Source organism: Lissotriton helveticus, chromosome 3_1 (genome assembly GCF_964261635.1).
Source record: "Lissotriton helveticus chromosome 3_1, aLisHel1.1, whole genome shotgun sequence".
Taxonomy (NCBI): Eukaryota; Metazoa; Chordata; class Amphibia; order Caudata; family Salamandridae; genus Lissotriton; species Lissotriton helveticus.
Window position 1 is genome coordinate 1,779,252,505 of NC_136061.1, and position 16,580 is coordinate 1,779,269,084.

The following is a 16,580-nucleotide window of genomic DNA, read 5'->3' on the forward strand; positions in this document are numbered from 1 at the left end:
CTCTGCCCCGTACATGACTTTGGAACAACACATAGAGCCATAGAGGTTCAACACTTGTTCGGGGCACCATCTACCAACCCTCCGCCCATAGCTCGCAATAGCACCATTAGTGGCAATCATTTTACAGCAACGTTCTTCCACCAGGGAATTAAATTTTAAAGACCTATTAAATAGTAAGCCTAGGTAAGAAAATGATTTAACCCTTTCTATTTTGTGGCTTCCTATCATATAAGTGGATTTGGTGCAAGGTTTGTTGCCTGCCAACAATACATATGACTTGCCCAGATTGACGGACAGTTCTAATGATTCCATGAATTTAACAAATCCGTCTATTAAAATCTGTAGACTCTTTGGCGTGCGCGCGAGCAGGACCGCGTCATCCACGTATAGTTATACCGGGATGCAACGTGACCCTACTCTTGGGCAATCTGTCTTTAAATTCAACAAAAACTGCTCTAAATTATTATTATAAAGTGAGAATAAAAAAGGGGCGAGAATACAGCCTTGCCGTACCCTACTCCTACATGGGAACGGTTCTGTCATTCCCCCCGCCATGTTACACCGTACTTTGGCTGTAGTGTCACTGTGGAGCTCCCTTAAGATGTTGATTAAGCCAACATCGATCCCCATGTGAGTCATCATAGCCTAGAGCTTGTCCCTATTCACATGATCGAAGGCGGCTGCCAAATCCATGAACCCCAGGTAAATAGCTTCATTGCTGGCTTTGGTGTATTTAGCAGTCAGCATGTAGAGGTTCAGGCATTGATCACCTACTGTTCAATATATAGCACCTAGCCACTCGATAGGCCTGCTTTAGAGGAGACATATATTTTAAAAGGGAGGTTTGGACTTTGCCATTAGTTTAAATATCAAAGTTAAATTAGCAGTTTAAAACTGATCAGCCAGTCTGCAGTGACAGGCGAGGAAACATTTTCATGTTGTCATACCCAGGGTGGCACAATAGGTGCTGCAGCCTTGGTGCAATGCTTTAACGTACATGCCCTGGATATCACTGGTACCGTATACTAGGGACTTATAAGTATGTAAAGTTATACCAATTCGGTGTAAGCCAATCAAACATATACTTTGTAGAGTCAGAACACTGACACTAAGGTCTGGTTAGCAGGCCTCAGTGCCCTCTGAGTTGAAAAGTCAGGAGCATCAGTTCAAAACTTTGGGATGATCATGCAAAAGAAAGGCATTTCCTTACATTTGTTTACTAAGTTTTACTCTAGTTTTCTAATTCAGTTTGGAATTTTTTTTCGTTTGCATTTCAATGTTATTACTGTTTTGATACTGCATAAATACTTTACACATTGCCTCTAAATTAAGCCTGTCTGCTCTGTGCCATAGTTCTCAGGGGGTTGAGCTCAGATTTATTTAGTGTTTTCAGTGGTTCATCCTAACAAGGACTGTGATCATTACTTGAATTGTTTACTCAGCCCTCCTTCATCTAATAATCCAATTTCTTGCAAACCGTTAATATAAAAAGACTATGCCCGCACTCCTACGGACTTGCATCATACTCTACTCAGTCTACTTTTGGTTAGGTTACTTCTGGCTCTCCCTCAATAGTCCCATCTCCTGCAGACTGAGCAGACTTCTTAACTTCAGTTTACACCCACATTGGCTTGCAGGAGCTTCAAGTCAGGGGAATATTTTCTTTCTTCTAAGGTAAGACTTCAGGTGATGTCATCTTACCTCTGAGAAGCCTGTTGCCAGAATACACGAGCTCTTGTTGCACAGCAGTCCTCACAGTACTTTGTGGAGCACTTCCATCTTTTGGCAAAGAAATATTGGAAGTGGAACAACAAGCGGGTCAGCGGCTCCCACAATAATACAGTCAAAGCTGACAGGGGATGTAGATTTTATGCCTGCACTTCGAGAACTGGTTATGGGTGATTGTCCTTTCAGCATCCTTCCCAGTCCTCTCTCCAGACACAGCCGGTGTGTAGAGTGATGCTCATATAACTGGGAAGTCTCCTGCCTTGAGTACACACATCAGAGGCACAAAGAGGTACCAATTTCCTACACCTGACTATTAACAGCTAAAAAAACTGTGACAATGGCAAAGGCAAAGGGCTAGTCTCATTTTAGAGCCTTATATAGAGTTTGGTGGATGGGTTAATCCATCACAAATGAGACAAATATTCTGTTTTGTGGTGATGGAGTAACCTGTCCTCAGAACTCTAAATAAGGCCATCAATTGTTAGCAGTCTACTCCACAACAATACAGTTCAAGAGCATCCAAGAATAACAACATATAAAGAAAGTAAAAGAAATGATAACGACAAGATAATAGAATCTTTTCATAAATAAATCAACTAACCAATGTTATGCATCACTCTATATCACTGTGACCTACTCCCACAATGCACTGAATATTGCAACAAATGTTTATCAAACTTTTTCCAGTCATTTTCCCTCTACATCCCCTCTTCTATCTTATCACCATATCTGATAGAAGAACAGTGACTCTTTAATGTTTCACACACTCTTCGAGGCAATAGTCATGCCTTTTCTGTAAATGGAAAGTCTTCTTTCCTTTATTTAATCTCAGAGCCCAACTCACGAAGGTACTTACGTGTAGTAAAGTTGCGAGTGTGGAGTCTCTACACTCCTGGCACAGTCTCTGCACTCATGGTGGAATCTCTGCACAGTGCACTGCAGAGAGTGTGCCGTGCAGAGATTCCACCCCAAGTGCGAAGACACCATACTCATAACTTTACTACATGCATGCATCCTCCTAAATTGGGCCCTCAGTGTTCGTAGTACTATTGCTATAGATCAAAATTCTTGGTTCACATTATTAGAATTAAAATAAAGTTGAAGGGGGAATATACCTTGGAATCTACCATAACCTGTTTATATTTCAAAACTTTTCTGCGGCTAGCCATGATTAAGAGGTTGCGAGATAGTCTTCCCTCTTGATTTAAATGAGTTGCATACATTTCCAAATGTGCCTATTAGATTATTAAATGTCTAAATGACTTTCTCACATGATGCTATCCATTACATTTCCACCACCCACTCATCTAATGTCATTATAGATGATGACACTCGCTTGTTGTGAAGGAAACTGATGGAACGTTTTGTAAACTAGCTGTGTGAATGAAAGAACGATTTACACTGCCCAGTTGATTATTTTACTTGCACTTGGTATAGCGCGCACTAAAACGATTTGAGCTTTAGTTAGCGTGACATATGCTTTTTACTGAACACTGCGCCGATTGATTTTATAATTTGCACTGTGTTGGTAAACAAAATGTAATATTCGAATTTCTGATTCACTCACCCCCACTTCACTCCTGCTGCCCCGTTTCCACCGCAAGCGCCAGGCTTGTCTGAGTGGAGGGCGCAGGGAGGCTCCTTCTTCCGGCTCCCAGGCCGAGGAAGACACCGATTGGCTCAGTGGATAGAGGCGGAGCTCACGAGTCCGTCCTCTACAAAAGCCCATGAAAATCTTGCAGTCTCCCTGATGACACTCGCTTGTTGTGAAGGAAACTGATGGAACGTTTTGTAAACTAGCTGTGTGAATGAAAGAACGATTTACACTGCCCAGTTGATTATTTTACTTGCACTTGGTATAGCGCGCACTAAAACGATTTGAGCTTTAGTTAGCGTGACATATGCTTTTTACTGAACACTGCGCCGATTGATTTTATAATTTGCACTGTGTTGGTAAACAAAATGTAATATTCGAATTTCTGATTCACTCACCCCCACTTCACTCCTGCTGGCCCGTTTCCACCGCAAGCGCCAGGCTTGTCTGAGTGGAGGGCGCAGGGAGGCTCCTTCTTCCGGCTCCCAGGCCGAGGAAGACACCGATTGGCTCAGTGGATAGAGGCGGAGCTCACGAGTCCGTCCTCTACAAAAGCCCATGAAAATCTTGCAGTCTCCCTGATGACACTCGCTTGTTGTGAAGGAAACTGATGGAACGTTTTGTAAACTAGCTGTGTGAATGAAAGAACGATTTACACTGCTCAGTTGATTATTTTACTTGCACTTGGTATAGCGCGCACTAAAACGATTTGAGCTTTAGTTAGCGTGACATATGCTTTTTACTGAACACTGCGCCGATTGATTTTATAATTTGCACTGTGTTGGTAAACAAAATGTAATATTCGAATTTCTGATTCACTCACCCCCACTTCACTCCTGCTGCCCCGTTTCCACCGCAAGCGCCAGGCTTGTCTGAGTGGAGGGCGCAGGGAGGCTCCTTCTTCCGGCTCCCAGGCCGAGGAAGACACCGATTGGCTCAGTGGATAGAGGCGGAGCTCACGAGTCCGTCCTCTACAAAAGCCCATGAAAATCTTGCAGTCTCCCTGATGACACTCGCTTGTTGTGAAGGAAACTGATGGAACGTTTTGTAAACTAGCTGTGTGAATGAAAGAACGATTTACACTGCCCAGTTGATTATTTTACTTGCACTTGGTATAGCGCGCACTAAAACGATTTGAGCTTTAGTTAGCGTGACATATGCTTTTTACTGAACACTGCGCCGATTGATTTTATAATTTGCACTGTGTTGGTAAACAAAATGTAATATTCGAATTTCTGATTCACTCACCCCCACTTCACTCCTGCTGCCCCGTTTCCACCGCAAGCGCCAGGCTTGTCTGAGTGGAGGGCGCAGGGAGGCTCCTTCTTCCGGCTCCCAGGCCGAGGAAGACACCGATTGGCTCAGTGGATAGAGGCGGAGCTCACGAGTCCGTCCTCTACAAAAGCCAGACGCTCTCTATGACGCGCAGCGAGTACGCGCTGCGACCGCGCCATGGCCGCGCCAAAGACAAGCCTAAGACCTGCCCGTCTGGGCCCGTCCGGGACAGTACGGGGCTCGGGGCACTGACCTATACTCTACCAACGCGGCATAATACAGGTATGAGCGCCGCATATCTCAAAAGCCTGCGCCCAATAAAACACAAAGATTGCTGTGTACTAATGCCCTCTCTTACCTGCAGCATTACATGCAGTAATTGTAATTTGAGTCTGTCTAACTTTCAGCCCCACCCTGATCCTTTACCCATCAAGTTATCATCTAAACTGCGAGCAACCCCAAAGACACGTGAATTCTCCTTCTACAGTGTCAACTGTAGATCCTTACCACGGCACAAATTTGACATTTTTAATCTGTTAATGGACAATAAACCCAGCGCACTCTTTCTAACAGAGACATGGCTGCATGACAGTGCCGGCCCAGACATAGCAACCGCACTTCCCCCTGACTATGCCATAATCAGAAGAGACAGGGAAGGTCATACAGGAGGAGGAATCGCTATCATATTCAAGCGGGACATTATATGTACGCTTGAATCAGTCCCCATCCCTGACTGCGAAGCAGCTTCGTTTAAAATGTGTCTTAACCCTAATTTTACGATCTCTGGCATCTTAATATACAGGCCCCCTGGATATGCCAACATCTGGGCTGCAAATCTGATAAACTACATTACTCCCTTTTTTCTTGCCTCTAAAAACTTTACTCTGCTGGGGGACCTAAACCTTCACTTGGATGATCCCCTTAATACGGCCTGCACGAACTTACTCGACGATCTAGCTGCATTACATTTAACCCCAATTAACACTGGGGCTACCCACAAGGCGGGGCATCTGCTTGACCCCGTTTTCACAAACATCCCTCAACTCTCCTGGCTAGACACGACTCCGATTTGCTGGTCAGATCACTACCTTATTCATTTTTGCTTAAAATTACCTACATCACCGATTACAAACACCATTCGGCCCTCATCTATGAGAAGGAACTGGAAACTTCTAGATGTGAAGGAACTTAATCGTACTCTAGAAAGCCAGCTTCCAGGTCCAGGCACGGACATGGAAAATATTGCTCTGGCCACCCACTCCTGGCTAGAAAACGCCGTCGAAAGATGTCTTCCCCTATCCCAAGAAAAAAGCAATATCCACCGCCCCCCGGCTCCTTGGTTTAATGATTCCCTAAAAACCATGAAATCAAAATGCAAAACCCTTGAAAGAAATTGGCGGAAAGATTACGCTCATGATAAAAAAAATCACGTACCACAAAGCCAGGAATGATTACCACTCAGCCTGCAACAAAGCCCGAGCCCTTCATGTGGCCAAAACCATCAATACTGCGACAAACAAAGCGAAAATGCTATTCAACACGGTAAAAAACCTCGCAGGGGAAAAAACGGCAGCTTCAGCTCGACCCTTGGACAAAAAACAATGCCAAGATCTTGCCTCCTTCTTTAAAGAGAAAATCGAGAATATCATCTCTGGCATTAGGAGTAACCTCCCCACCCATGACCTTGGTGAATCAACTCCCTTCTGGCCAAACGACATTAACATCATTGAATCCTGGCCTCCTTTCACCATAGAGTCATTAGTCTCCACCCTCAAAACTGTTAAATCAGGTTCCCCTTGTGATCCGGTACCCACTTCTATTCTTAAAATCCTGGACGTCCCTGCTCTGTCCACTATTGCTGAAACTCTAAATTCTTCTCTTCAACTCGCAGTAGTGCCCTCAATGTGGAAACACGCTATGGTCAGTCCACTTTAAAAAAAACCCACTGCAAACCCGGAGCTCTCCTCAAACTACCGGCCGATCTCCCTCCTCCCTATTTTTTCAAAATTGTTGGAGAGACATATTCACTCTGCCCTCACCTTCTTCACCGAAGAAAACGGTCTTCTCCATCCCTCGCAATCTGGGTTTAGGGCCGGCTTCTCTACTGAAACCGCCCTACTAGGAGTTACCGAAAACATCAGGAGACTCCTGGACGAAGGCTAGACAGTCGCACTCATTTTACTAGACTTGAGTGCGGCTTTCGACACCATCTCCCACGCCAAACTGCTGGCCACCCTGGGGAGAAATGGCATCAGGGGCGATGCACTAAAATGGATTGAGTCCTTCTTGTCACAGAGAACCTTCCAAATCACATCCCCAATAGCCTGCTCGGATAAAATGAGCGCCCCCCATGGAGTACCACAGGGCTCCATCCTAAGCCCTCTGTTTTTTAATCTCTACCTCCGGCCCTTGGCTGATCTAGCGGATGAATCTGGCCTCACCCTCATGACATACGCTGATGATTCCCAAATCATCTTCTCCCTGTCAGAAGCAAACCCACTTCTTCCATCTCGCCTTAATCAAGGTCTCCAAAACATCTTCAGCTGGATGTCCGCACACCAGCTGAAACTCAATGGAGACAAGACCGAGGTCCTCCTTTTGGGGAAAAACAAAGACCTCTGGAACGCTTCTCACTGGCCCTCTGAGCTCGGTTCCATCCCTACTCCCGCCACTCAAGTTAGAAATCTGGGAGTCATCATCGATAACACCTTGTCCATGAAGCAACAGGCAAACAGAGTGGTAGGCCTCTGCTTCACCATCCTAAAATGGCTAAGGAAGATCCTTTGGATGTTGCCCCTCGACACCCAAAAGTCCGTAGTCAATGCACTTATTACATCAAGGATTGACTACGGCAACATTCTCTACTTGGGCTCAAACAAAGCTGTCATTAACCGATTACAAGTGGTCCAGAATTCAGCGGCTGGGCTACTCTGTAATATCCCAAAAACCTCCAGTGTGTCCAGCCACCTAAAAGACCTACATTGGCTCAGGGTGGAAAGCCGTATTAGGTTCAAAGCCCTGAGCTATATGTTTAGGATCAAATCTGGTACCGCCCCTAAATATCTCCAAACCCTCGCCACTCCCTACACTCCGGCGAGAGCACTACGCTCGCAAAATGCTGCAAACTTTTCCATCCCAAAGTTCAAATTTGCAAGAATGGGAGGTAGATCCTTTGCTGTCATAGGGCCCACACTTTGGAACAAACCCCCCCCCCATATCCGGAAAGAAGACAGGTATAACATCTTCAGAAAACAGCTAAAGACCTGGCTCTTCCAGAAATAATCCACCATCACTTACCTTCCTTCATAAACTTGCTTAAATTCTGTCATCGGCGCCGGGAAACCCTTGTTGGGTAGCTGCGCGCCATACAAATGCAAAAAATAAAATAAAATAAATAAATAAATACAACCAGTGTGGAAGGATACATATCTTGGCCATTGCTAATACTGTAGCTAAACACCTTCTAATGTGGTTATTCAATCCCACCATCTCATTCATGTCATTTAGGAGGGCAAGGGCACTGTTGTATGCGTGAGCCATTTATATCCTCTAATTGGGGAGCCATGCCTTTCCAATAAACTTGTACACCGGGGCAGGGCCAGAGAATGTCTAGGTTATCACATCCAACTTGTTTACATCACCAGCAGTTAATATGTGGCAATAATCTTGCCCTATGCAATTATACAAGTGACCAGTCCCATTGTAGATTTCAAAGTATAGATATTTGAACCTAGCTTCCCTTATGTTTGTTACAGTCTGCATTCAGAATTCAGATTAATCACCTGTAGAGTATTTTCTACCCAGTATCTGTTACCTATATTAGTTGATCTTTCCAGTGTGGAAGAGGAGAAAATATGTAGGCCTGGTTGGAGGTCACAGAGTTCTACGAAGTGACCCAACAACTCTTGTCACGCTACGTGAAGTTCTGCAAGCTGCAGAGTGCATTTGGTCACACCGTTCACATTGATTTTCAGCGCCGGGCATTTGTCCCGCACTGTAAAAACAGCACGAATGGCACTATTTGCAGCGCAAGAGGGCGCTACTTCTTTTCTACCACATGAGTAGATTTTCTACTTGAGCGGCAGCTTTTCAATGCAAACAGAAAGTTTCTCAATGCGAGAAGCCACGACGACCATCCGTGACTGCCCCTGTTGAGAAATCTGAGTGCCCGCGTCGAGAAATCTTGCCCGGAGGTGGATTTTACTGGTGAGCATGAGCGAGGAAAAAACTCCAGTTTTCTGGAACTCTGTGTTTTATGCAGGGTGTGAAAAACTCTACAAATTCTGCAAACAGAGTGGAGTTCACCACCCAAGTCTAAAAATATTTTGGATTATATGACTATAAAAGCCAGATACTACCCCATTGTAATTCCCTCATGTGGTAATGTATTTTTAATAGGCGATATGAGCATTGTCATTTGCACTGTTTCTAGCTTGTGTGTCAGGAAGCAGGTAAGTTGCCTATACTTCCATGCATAGGTACAATTTAGTCCAAAGTAATCTTTAGGGTTTGGAATGACTCCAGGCCTCTGATGTCAAACAATTGTTTCAAACATTACTCCCTTGGATTCCCAATTATTTAGTAAATGGCAGTTCCACCCATGCACATTACAGCATTATTCCATGGATTTACAAACCATGGTACCCTGTCACCACCACTCTACATGCTACAACTCTGTTAAAGACGTTAGTCCACTGTTAGACAAATGAGGGTGAACTTGGGTTCCCATCCAGATCACAGGAAAGAACAGAAAGAGCGAGGAATGGCTAGAGGTGCCTTTGTGTCTGAGGCATCATCTCAAAGTGTACATGTGTAAGAGATCTAGATGCTATGACTGCAATTTTGGGATGGGGATTAACAGAAGGGAGTATTGCAACAAGGTGCTCATGATGGCCAAATGAAACATTAATTGTGTGTTGGCTGAAAAATGACTAGAATGAAAGTATGATGGGGTACTGGTTACTGGTTCAATGTTCCTGGGGATAGACACAACCTCCACCCTGTGTGTGGGGTGCTTCTTCTAAATCTGTCTCCTATCTTCCAGGTCTGCAACAAGTGCTTCAGCAGCACCAGCAACCTCAAGACACATCTGCGTCTGCATTCAGGGGAGCGCCCGTACCAGTGCCGGCTCTGCCACACCCGTTTCACCCAATACATTCACCTCAAGCTGCATCGAAGGCTGCACGAGCGCCATCAGCTGCATCGTTGCCCCAGCTGTCCTCTGACCTATATCCATCGTGGCAACCTAGAGGTGCATAATCGAGGCAACTGCCCAATCTTACCATGTAGCAGTTGCCCATCTGCAAAGCTCTTTGATGCCAACAGCAAATGCGACCAGTTCAACCTGAGCCAGGATGCCGCCACACTAGATGAAAGGGGGCTCGACAAACACAGGGCAGCCCTGCTGATGGAGACACTCATCCTGAGAAAGATGGAGGCGAGCAGTGTTAGCAGGATGTGCACGAAGACTGGTCACATGCACTTCTCAAGAATGGCACCATCTTGTTTCTTCTTGAAGCAGGAGGTGCCCCAGAGGCACATGCAGTTGGTTTAACTTGAAAATGACCAAACAGTCCTGGACACCACATTAACTTTATGACTCGACTCCTCCCCCCCTTAAGAACAAGACTGACTTATTAAAAGTTTGCTATGTTTTGCTGTCAACACCCTGTTATGGTTTTCCAGCTATTTCAGAAACAAAACGCCAAAACTATCTTGTGAAGGCGCGAAACAGAGGGGGTGTGCAGGAGGCACACAAGGTCACCATAGGCGTGTGTCCTAAAATCATCCTCTCGCATGGCACTTTGGAACGTTAACACCCTCAGATATCAGCTCCTGCTATATAGCAATTTCACTGTTTATGTTGGTGCTAAATCACTTTATAAATCATAGATCAATCCCCCACGCACCCCAAAACGATGATTGACCAGGATATACATGTGACCTCTAAATAGCACCTGGAAGCAGATATGTTTGCTATGGTAAACTAAGCCGGTGGGTTGAGAGTCCCCTTTTGAGGTGGCTATGTCTGTGCATGAGTGCATGCCTGTGTGTGTGCGCGTATAACTAGTATGGCCGAGGCTTGAATCAAAACTGACCGACTTAGCCTTTCATCATTGCCATGACAATAAGATGAGTGCTACTGAGTGAGGCATGTACAACAAGACGTTGCCCTTTTTTGAGTAGGGGGTTAAATTCCAATCCCTGACAGATCTTGTCATGTCAAACCTGGCAACATTTTTTGAGAGATTATGTGAGAGGAACACAATGAATGACTCCTTATGTATTTCACTATTTTCCCTGTACAAACTCGGGATCGGAAGTTTTTACTTCACACGATAAATAATTATTGGTGTAATGGTTTTTGTTTTTAAAAGACCGATCACTTAAATAAATAAATCACACGTTAAATACCTCTGCCACTGGTAATGGTATTTTCTGGTCGTAGGATGTCTCTCACCCTTCACCAAGGCAGCCATAATCAGGCCGTTAGATGCATGCTGTTTTCAATATGAGACACTAGGTATAATTAAATGTGTATCTCCTTTCCTTTGCATTGCTATGAAAAGTGGCAACAGCCGTGTGATTTAGTCAAGAGAGAGAAATAGTGGGTTTGGGTCAGCAAGCAGGCTTCAGAATTTGAAACAAGGGCACAGAACACATACACGCAGGACTGACAGTGGTCATATGACCCATTGATATGAGTGGCTGTACAGCGGCTCCCTCTCTGAAGTCAACTATTGCAGATCCGCTAACTCACAACGTGCCACCATGTGTCACACAATATTGGCCTCCATCCGATAAAGAATCAATTTCACGCAGTGGCTTGGAAAGCGAGCTTTTTTTGGGGGGGGGGGGGGGAGGGGGGAGGATACTTGGTGGGTGGAGGGTAGAATGGGTATGAAGACTCCAACCCTCCCCCCAGGCCCCACCATCGCCTCTAGCTGTGATTTTATGTTTTAAGTTGGTAAGTCTACTACAATAGTAGTACTTTACTCAAACAGCCTTTCACAAAACAACTCGGCAGAAGTGCGCATCTCGCAATATTACAAAACATCTATATTAGCACTGACCATTTCATTCCTTGACATAAAAGGACATTATTTGATTTCTGTTAACATTGGAACGCCTGTGACCATGGTTTACTTTTTTGAAGCCCACATTTAAATTAATTGCCCCTTTATGAGAATCGACCAACCATGTTTTACTTTTACGTCAGCCAGCCTCCTTCTCTTGAAGCAACAGTGCCATCAAGTGGCCATCATGGACAATTACAAAGAGATGTACATATAACAACGATCTGCCGTCCAAGGCAGCACCTGAGGCTGAGACAAGGGGGAGAACTAGAAGTCTTACTTTATCAGGGTGTTTAATGAGTACAACAATATGAAAAATACTGTGCTGAACGCTAAAGACTCTGTAGGAACTACTGTATTGAGCTTTGTATTATAAACAATAGAGACAGGCAAAGCAACACATTCAAATAAAGCGTAAACCAGAGAAGACCCTTTGATTCAAACCAAAGACCAATAATGTATACCTCATCTGCCAAACATTTTTCACTGAGCGGTAGGAGGGGGACGGTACTTTGTGGTGAACACGGTTTGTATTTTTATTTTTTTTACTTTTGCTGTTTTTTGCAGAGCGCACTGGACCCTAACGTTTGTGCGCTTTACACGAGCAACAGTTACATTACACAAGGACACATTCATGAAGAAGAGATTCAGTTAGGTGTTCATAATCAGAGGATGGTGAGCCGACACCGAGAATCGAACATGGTTCCCCAGTCCCACAGTGGGCAGCTCTGGCCGTTATACCATATTTTTGAACGTTTCAGTTAGCCAGCCGATATCCTGGGGTTATTTCACATCCCGGGACTTATCTACAGGCCCGTTGCGCTGCACGTACATCATTTTTTCTCATGTCAAAAGTGACGCAGAGGCGGTGCAAGGGGCTTGTAAATAAGCCCCATCATCTGTGTAGGGGCTCCAAATATCAAGGCGGACAATCACTCTATTCAGGGGGCTCCACCCCACCTTTTGATCTACTGGGTGATATCGGTTCAGCACTGGGTGACCATGAGAGGGAAGCAGATTATCATGAGATGTATTGTGGCACTGTGTGTGTTGGCATGTATTGGACATCTAACTACAGATGACTTATAACTATAAGAAAACGGCTAAAAACAAAATTAAACTTCAATGTTTTTGACCAGTGTTTCAATTTATTAAATAGTGTTAGGTTACTGTATTGGTTGACATTTAAACCATTTTATAGTTTCTAAGTATATGTTTATAAATATACGACAGAAAACCTGAATATGTTTGGCAGGCATGAGGCAAAAAGAAAGATATATTTAGACATGCTTTATTTGAATCGGCAACAAAAGTATTTTTATACGTGAATCAAGATTACACTCTATAAATTGTGTTTTTTTTTATAGGTACAGTTAAGAAAAATGTGGCATAGTCACATACAGTTGTTTGCCCAGCATCACATAATTTGGTTTAGTGCTGAAACTGTGATGTCAGGTCACACAATCTGGAAATTACACCTTTAATCAGGGTCGGACTGGCCGTTGCGGGCACTGTGCCATCCCCCAGTGCGCTGCAAGAGTGGGGGCCGGTTTTGGGCCCCTGGGGGCATTTTTTGTTACAGGGCCCTTAACGCAGCATAGCTGCAAAATCGGCCCTGTAAAAAAATCGGACGAAAACCGGCCACAGCTCCTTCTATGGGAGCACGAGGTACCTAATGTGAGCAGTGGGCAAGTGAATTGATTACAGGAAAGTAGAGTGGTGACACATGATGAAGGGCTTGTATAAATGGCTGAGATGAACGCAATGGGATGAGTTGAACTAGCATATGGCAACGTATAATGAATGAAATGAAATGAACAACGAGAGGCACCAGGGTAAGCAAGTCAAGAACAGGGCAAATGTGCCCATAACTGGTTTGGTCAGGTGAGAATTGTGAGGAGAGAAATGATGGGTCAGTTAAGGCAGGTTGAGTAAATCAAACATGGTGGGTCAGTACAGAGTGGAAGAGCCAAGCACATCTTGCATGATGTAAGAAAGGGTTGGCAAGGAAAAGACATGGTGCGTAAGTCAAGAACAGGTGAGCACATGGCGGTCTAGATGATGACCGGTTGAGAAAAGCAAGTAATCTGGGATCTGTGGGAGAGACAAGCACAGCTTGCATAAAGCAAACAGAAGATGTGCATGACATGTACAGGCTGGATACATTCAGCACACTGTAGGTATAGTGGGCACCTAAAGGTCAGGAGACCATGGGATTTTAAAGTAGTTTTTGTAGCATGGACCAGGCCTCCTGGGCATTTGAGAGGTGCAAAAGAGATGTTAGTACACTTTTCTAGCATTTGGGTGTTGCCTACAATATTCCCCAAGATAGTACATGCATAGACATTGGGAAAAAACATTTTGGTTTCAGAAAAGAGCTTCATTGGGAAGGTGCAAAAAACAAAGAAGGTTCTACTCCTGCTTCTCTTCTTTCCAAAATAATGGATCACCAAAGTAAAGTCCACATTTGTAAAGCGCACAATCACCCGTAAGGGTCTCTAGGCGCTGGGGCCATCGGGAAGATTAAGCGAGCTATTGCCCAGAGTCACATGGCGCTGGGCTAACCTGCCGCCGGAGCCGGGGATCGAACCGTGGTCCCCAGATTCCAACGTCAGTCGCCCTGGCCGCGGCGCCACACCTCTCCCTACAAAAGTCTTTATACGCGGTGTGGACTTTATGCACAGTCTGGACCTTATGCACGGTCTTACTCCCTCAAACAAAAGAGTCTCTGGCTGTAACACTGGCCCAGAATGCAAAGGCCGTGTTGCTTTTCACTAAATGTAATTAAAGCTTTGCTTTACTGCAATATGAAACACAGGCAAACTCACCTCTGTGTCTTGATACCGCTCATTGAAAAACACACAAACAAATTAAAGAGGCTATCTATTGAATACTGCCAAACTAGATCTCAAAATCCCATCTGCCATCATAAAACATTCTGTAATACTTTTTTAGAGTGATGCTGGCCGGGGCTAGGAGAATTGTGTTTTTTCTTAGACTGGAGAGTCCTTTAAGGGGTATGAGTTCATCAGTTTTTCAAAAATAGGACAATCCACGCTTAATGCATAATCACAACTGTTCAAGATCACCCATGGTGTGAGAGGCTCAGTAAAGACAAAATGTTTTTTTTTAAAAAAGGTTTGAGGAAGTGCCTGAACAAGAAGACAGAATGTGAGGGGGTTACACCTGAACACAATCACACTAGTCATAAAGAATAAAGTCAGTATGTATCATGGGAGTGTGCGTTATTTTGAAGACCATTCTTTTTCAAGCCACTCATTTCCCTTTGTTTTTCTTGCTCATCTCCTTTAGAGTCTCAAAATCCATGAGATTTTATTCAACACCTCTTTTTCAGTGCCAAGAAAACCTGTTTATTATCCACTATCTGCTGAACCCTAGCATCCTCGCATGAATACCCCCAACATCTTGCTTTCTCACCTGCAGTATTCATTGGCTGCCTGCTCTCCTATGCCTGGAGAATCTTTATCTTGTGTTCTGCGGTTCATCTGCCGCTCACCCTCAGTCTGGCAAACCCTGTAGTATGGACTTATGCTGCCTCTCGTTCAGACGGACCTGTCTGGCCTCCAGTAGGTGGCTGTGAGCTCGTCTTCCCAGACTAAACACATTTATTCACACATACTCACCCATCACATTAAAAAACTCACACACATTCACGACCACTCACACACAATTTGATTCAGATAATTAGCTTGCACATTTACCTCATGTTACTAGCCAGAAAACCTGAACTCAAATTGGCCCTTCTGAACCTATGGTGGACACCCCTCGTCCACAATACTCTCTCAAAAGTCAGAAAAGGTAATATTCACGCACACAATAAAAGACATGCAAACATGAGACAAGGTTGAAGATTACAAAACTGATAATGGAGTTCATTTTTTAATGGGCAACTAAACTAAAAACATTCAACCCTGATCTTAAGGGCAGGGGAATTTAATTAATTGTTGGAAGGTGGATATCACTGATGTTTGTAGAGTACTTGCTGCCCCGAAGGGGGCCTTTTGGTATTTTCAAACCTTTTGATAGTAAAAAGGATTAAACCCAGAACAGTAGAATCAGTTTTTCCTCCGAACCTCAAGTCTGTCTGAATTACTCCATCCCAAAGTTCTGTTAGAGAAATATGTAGTGGATTCCCAGTTTTCTTGCTTTAGCGCACTCAGCCCCTTGAAAAGTCAATGGAACAACTGGAGCAAGCATGTCACTTAACCAGAATAAAACTGCAATTCGGATAAGTATGTGAAACTTGTCAAAGGGACACAGGTGGGCTGGGAAGGGTAGACACAATAGTGTGCATGCTGATGGACTGTCTGCCTGCCCTACAATGGACTTCCCAGCTGAATGATAATTGCCCAATATATGGTAGCGGCAGGGTCGGATTGGGATCACAATTCAGCTCGGGCACCATTAAAAAAGTGGCCCACATTCCCGTACCACGCCAGTTCCTGAAACAGCAAATCTCATTGGGCTCATTTTTAGACACATGTTTGATAAATTATGTATTTTAAAGCCCATTAAGCCAGAAATATCGGCGAAAACTAGAAGCACTACATTTTGGCCAGGAGAGCAAGGTTAAATAAAGTGGCCCGCAGGCCACAACTCCTGATCTGGCTATGTTTGACACCTAGCCGTTTTTTTTACCGGCATTATTAGTATTCAAATGTCCTTGCTGGTATAAAAATAAAGAAAATCGCCTAAAGATGGTACTTTCTCCTCAGATTGATATACACTTTAAAGTTTAAACAGTAAACATGAGGTGAAAGCAGTTTAAAATGTGGCATTTAGCTGCTTTAATGACCCATGCCTGATGGTTAAAACTAAAAAAGGAAGAAAAGCCATGTTGAAGAATTATAAAATTTTGTATTATTGTGTAAATAACCCACACTCAT

The 16,580-nt window shown here is 44.2% G+C and overlaps 1 protein-coding gene across 4 annotated transcripts in view; it reads left to right on the plus strand.

Annotated features, from left to right (window-relative positions):
* The window catches only part of ZNF683 (zinc finger protein 683), a 334,807-nt gene extending 322,712 nt beyond the window's left edge, over positions 1 to 12,095 (plus strand). For all 4 annotated transcript variants that reach the window (XM_078682653.1, XM_078682651.1, XM_078682652.1 and 1 more), the window contains one exon: positions 9,642 to 12,095. In XM_078682653.1, coding sequence (XP_078538779.1) covers positions 9,642 to 10,151 — 510 coding nt within the window. In that variant the 3' untranslated portion in view covers positions 10,152 to 12,095. The remainder of the gene's footprint in view (positions 1 to 9,641) is intronic.
* The last annotated feature ends 4,485 nt before the right edge of the window (positions 12,096 to 16,580 follow it).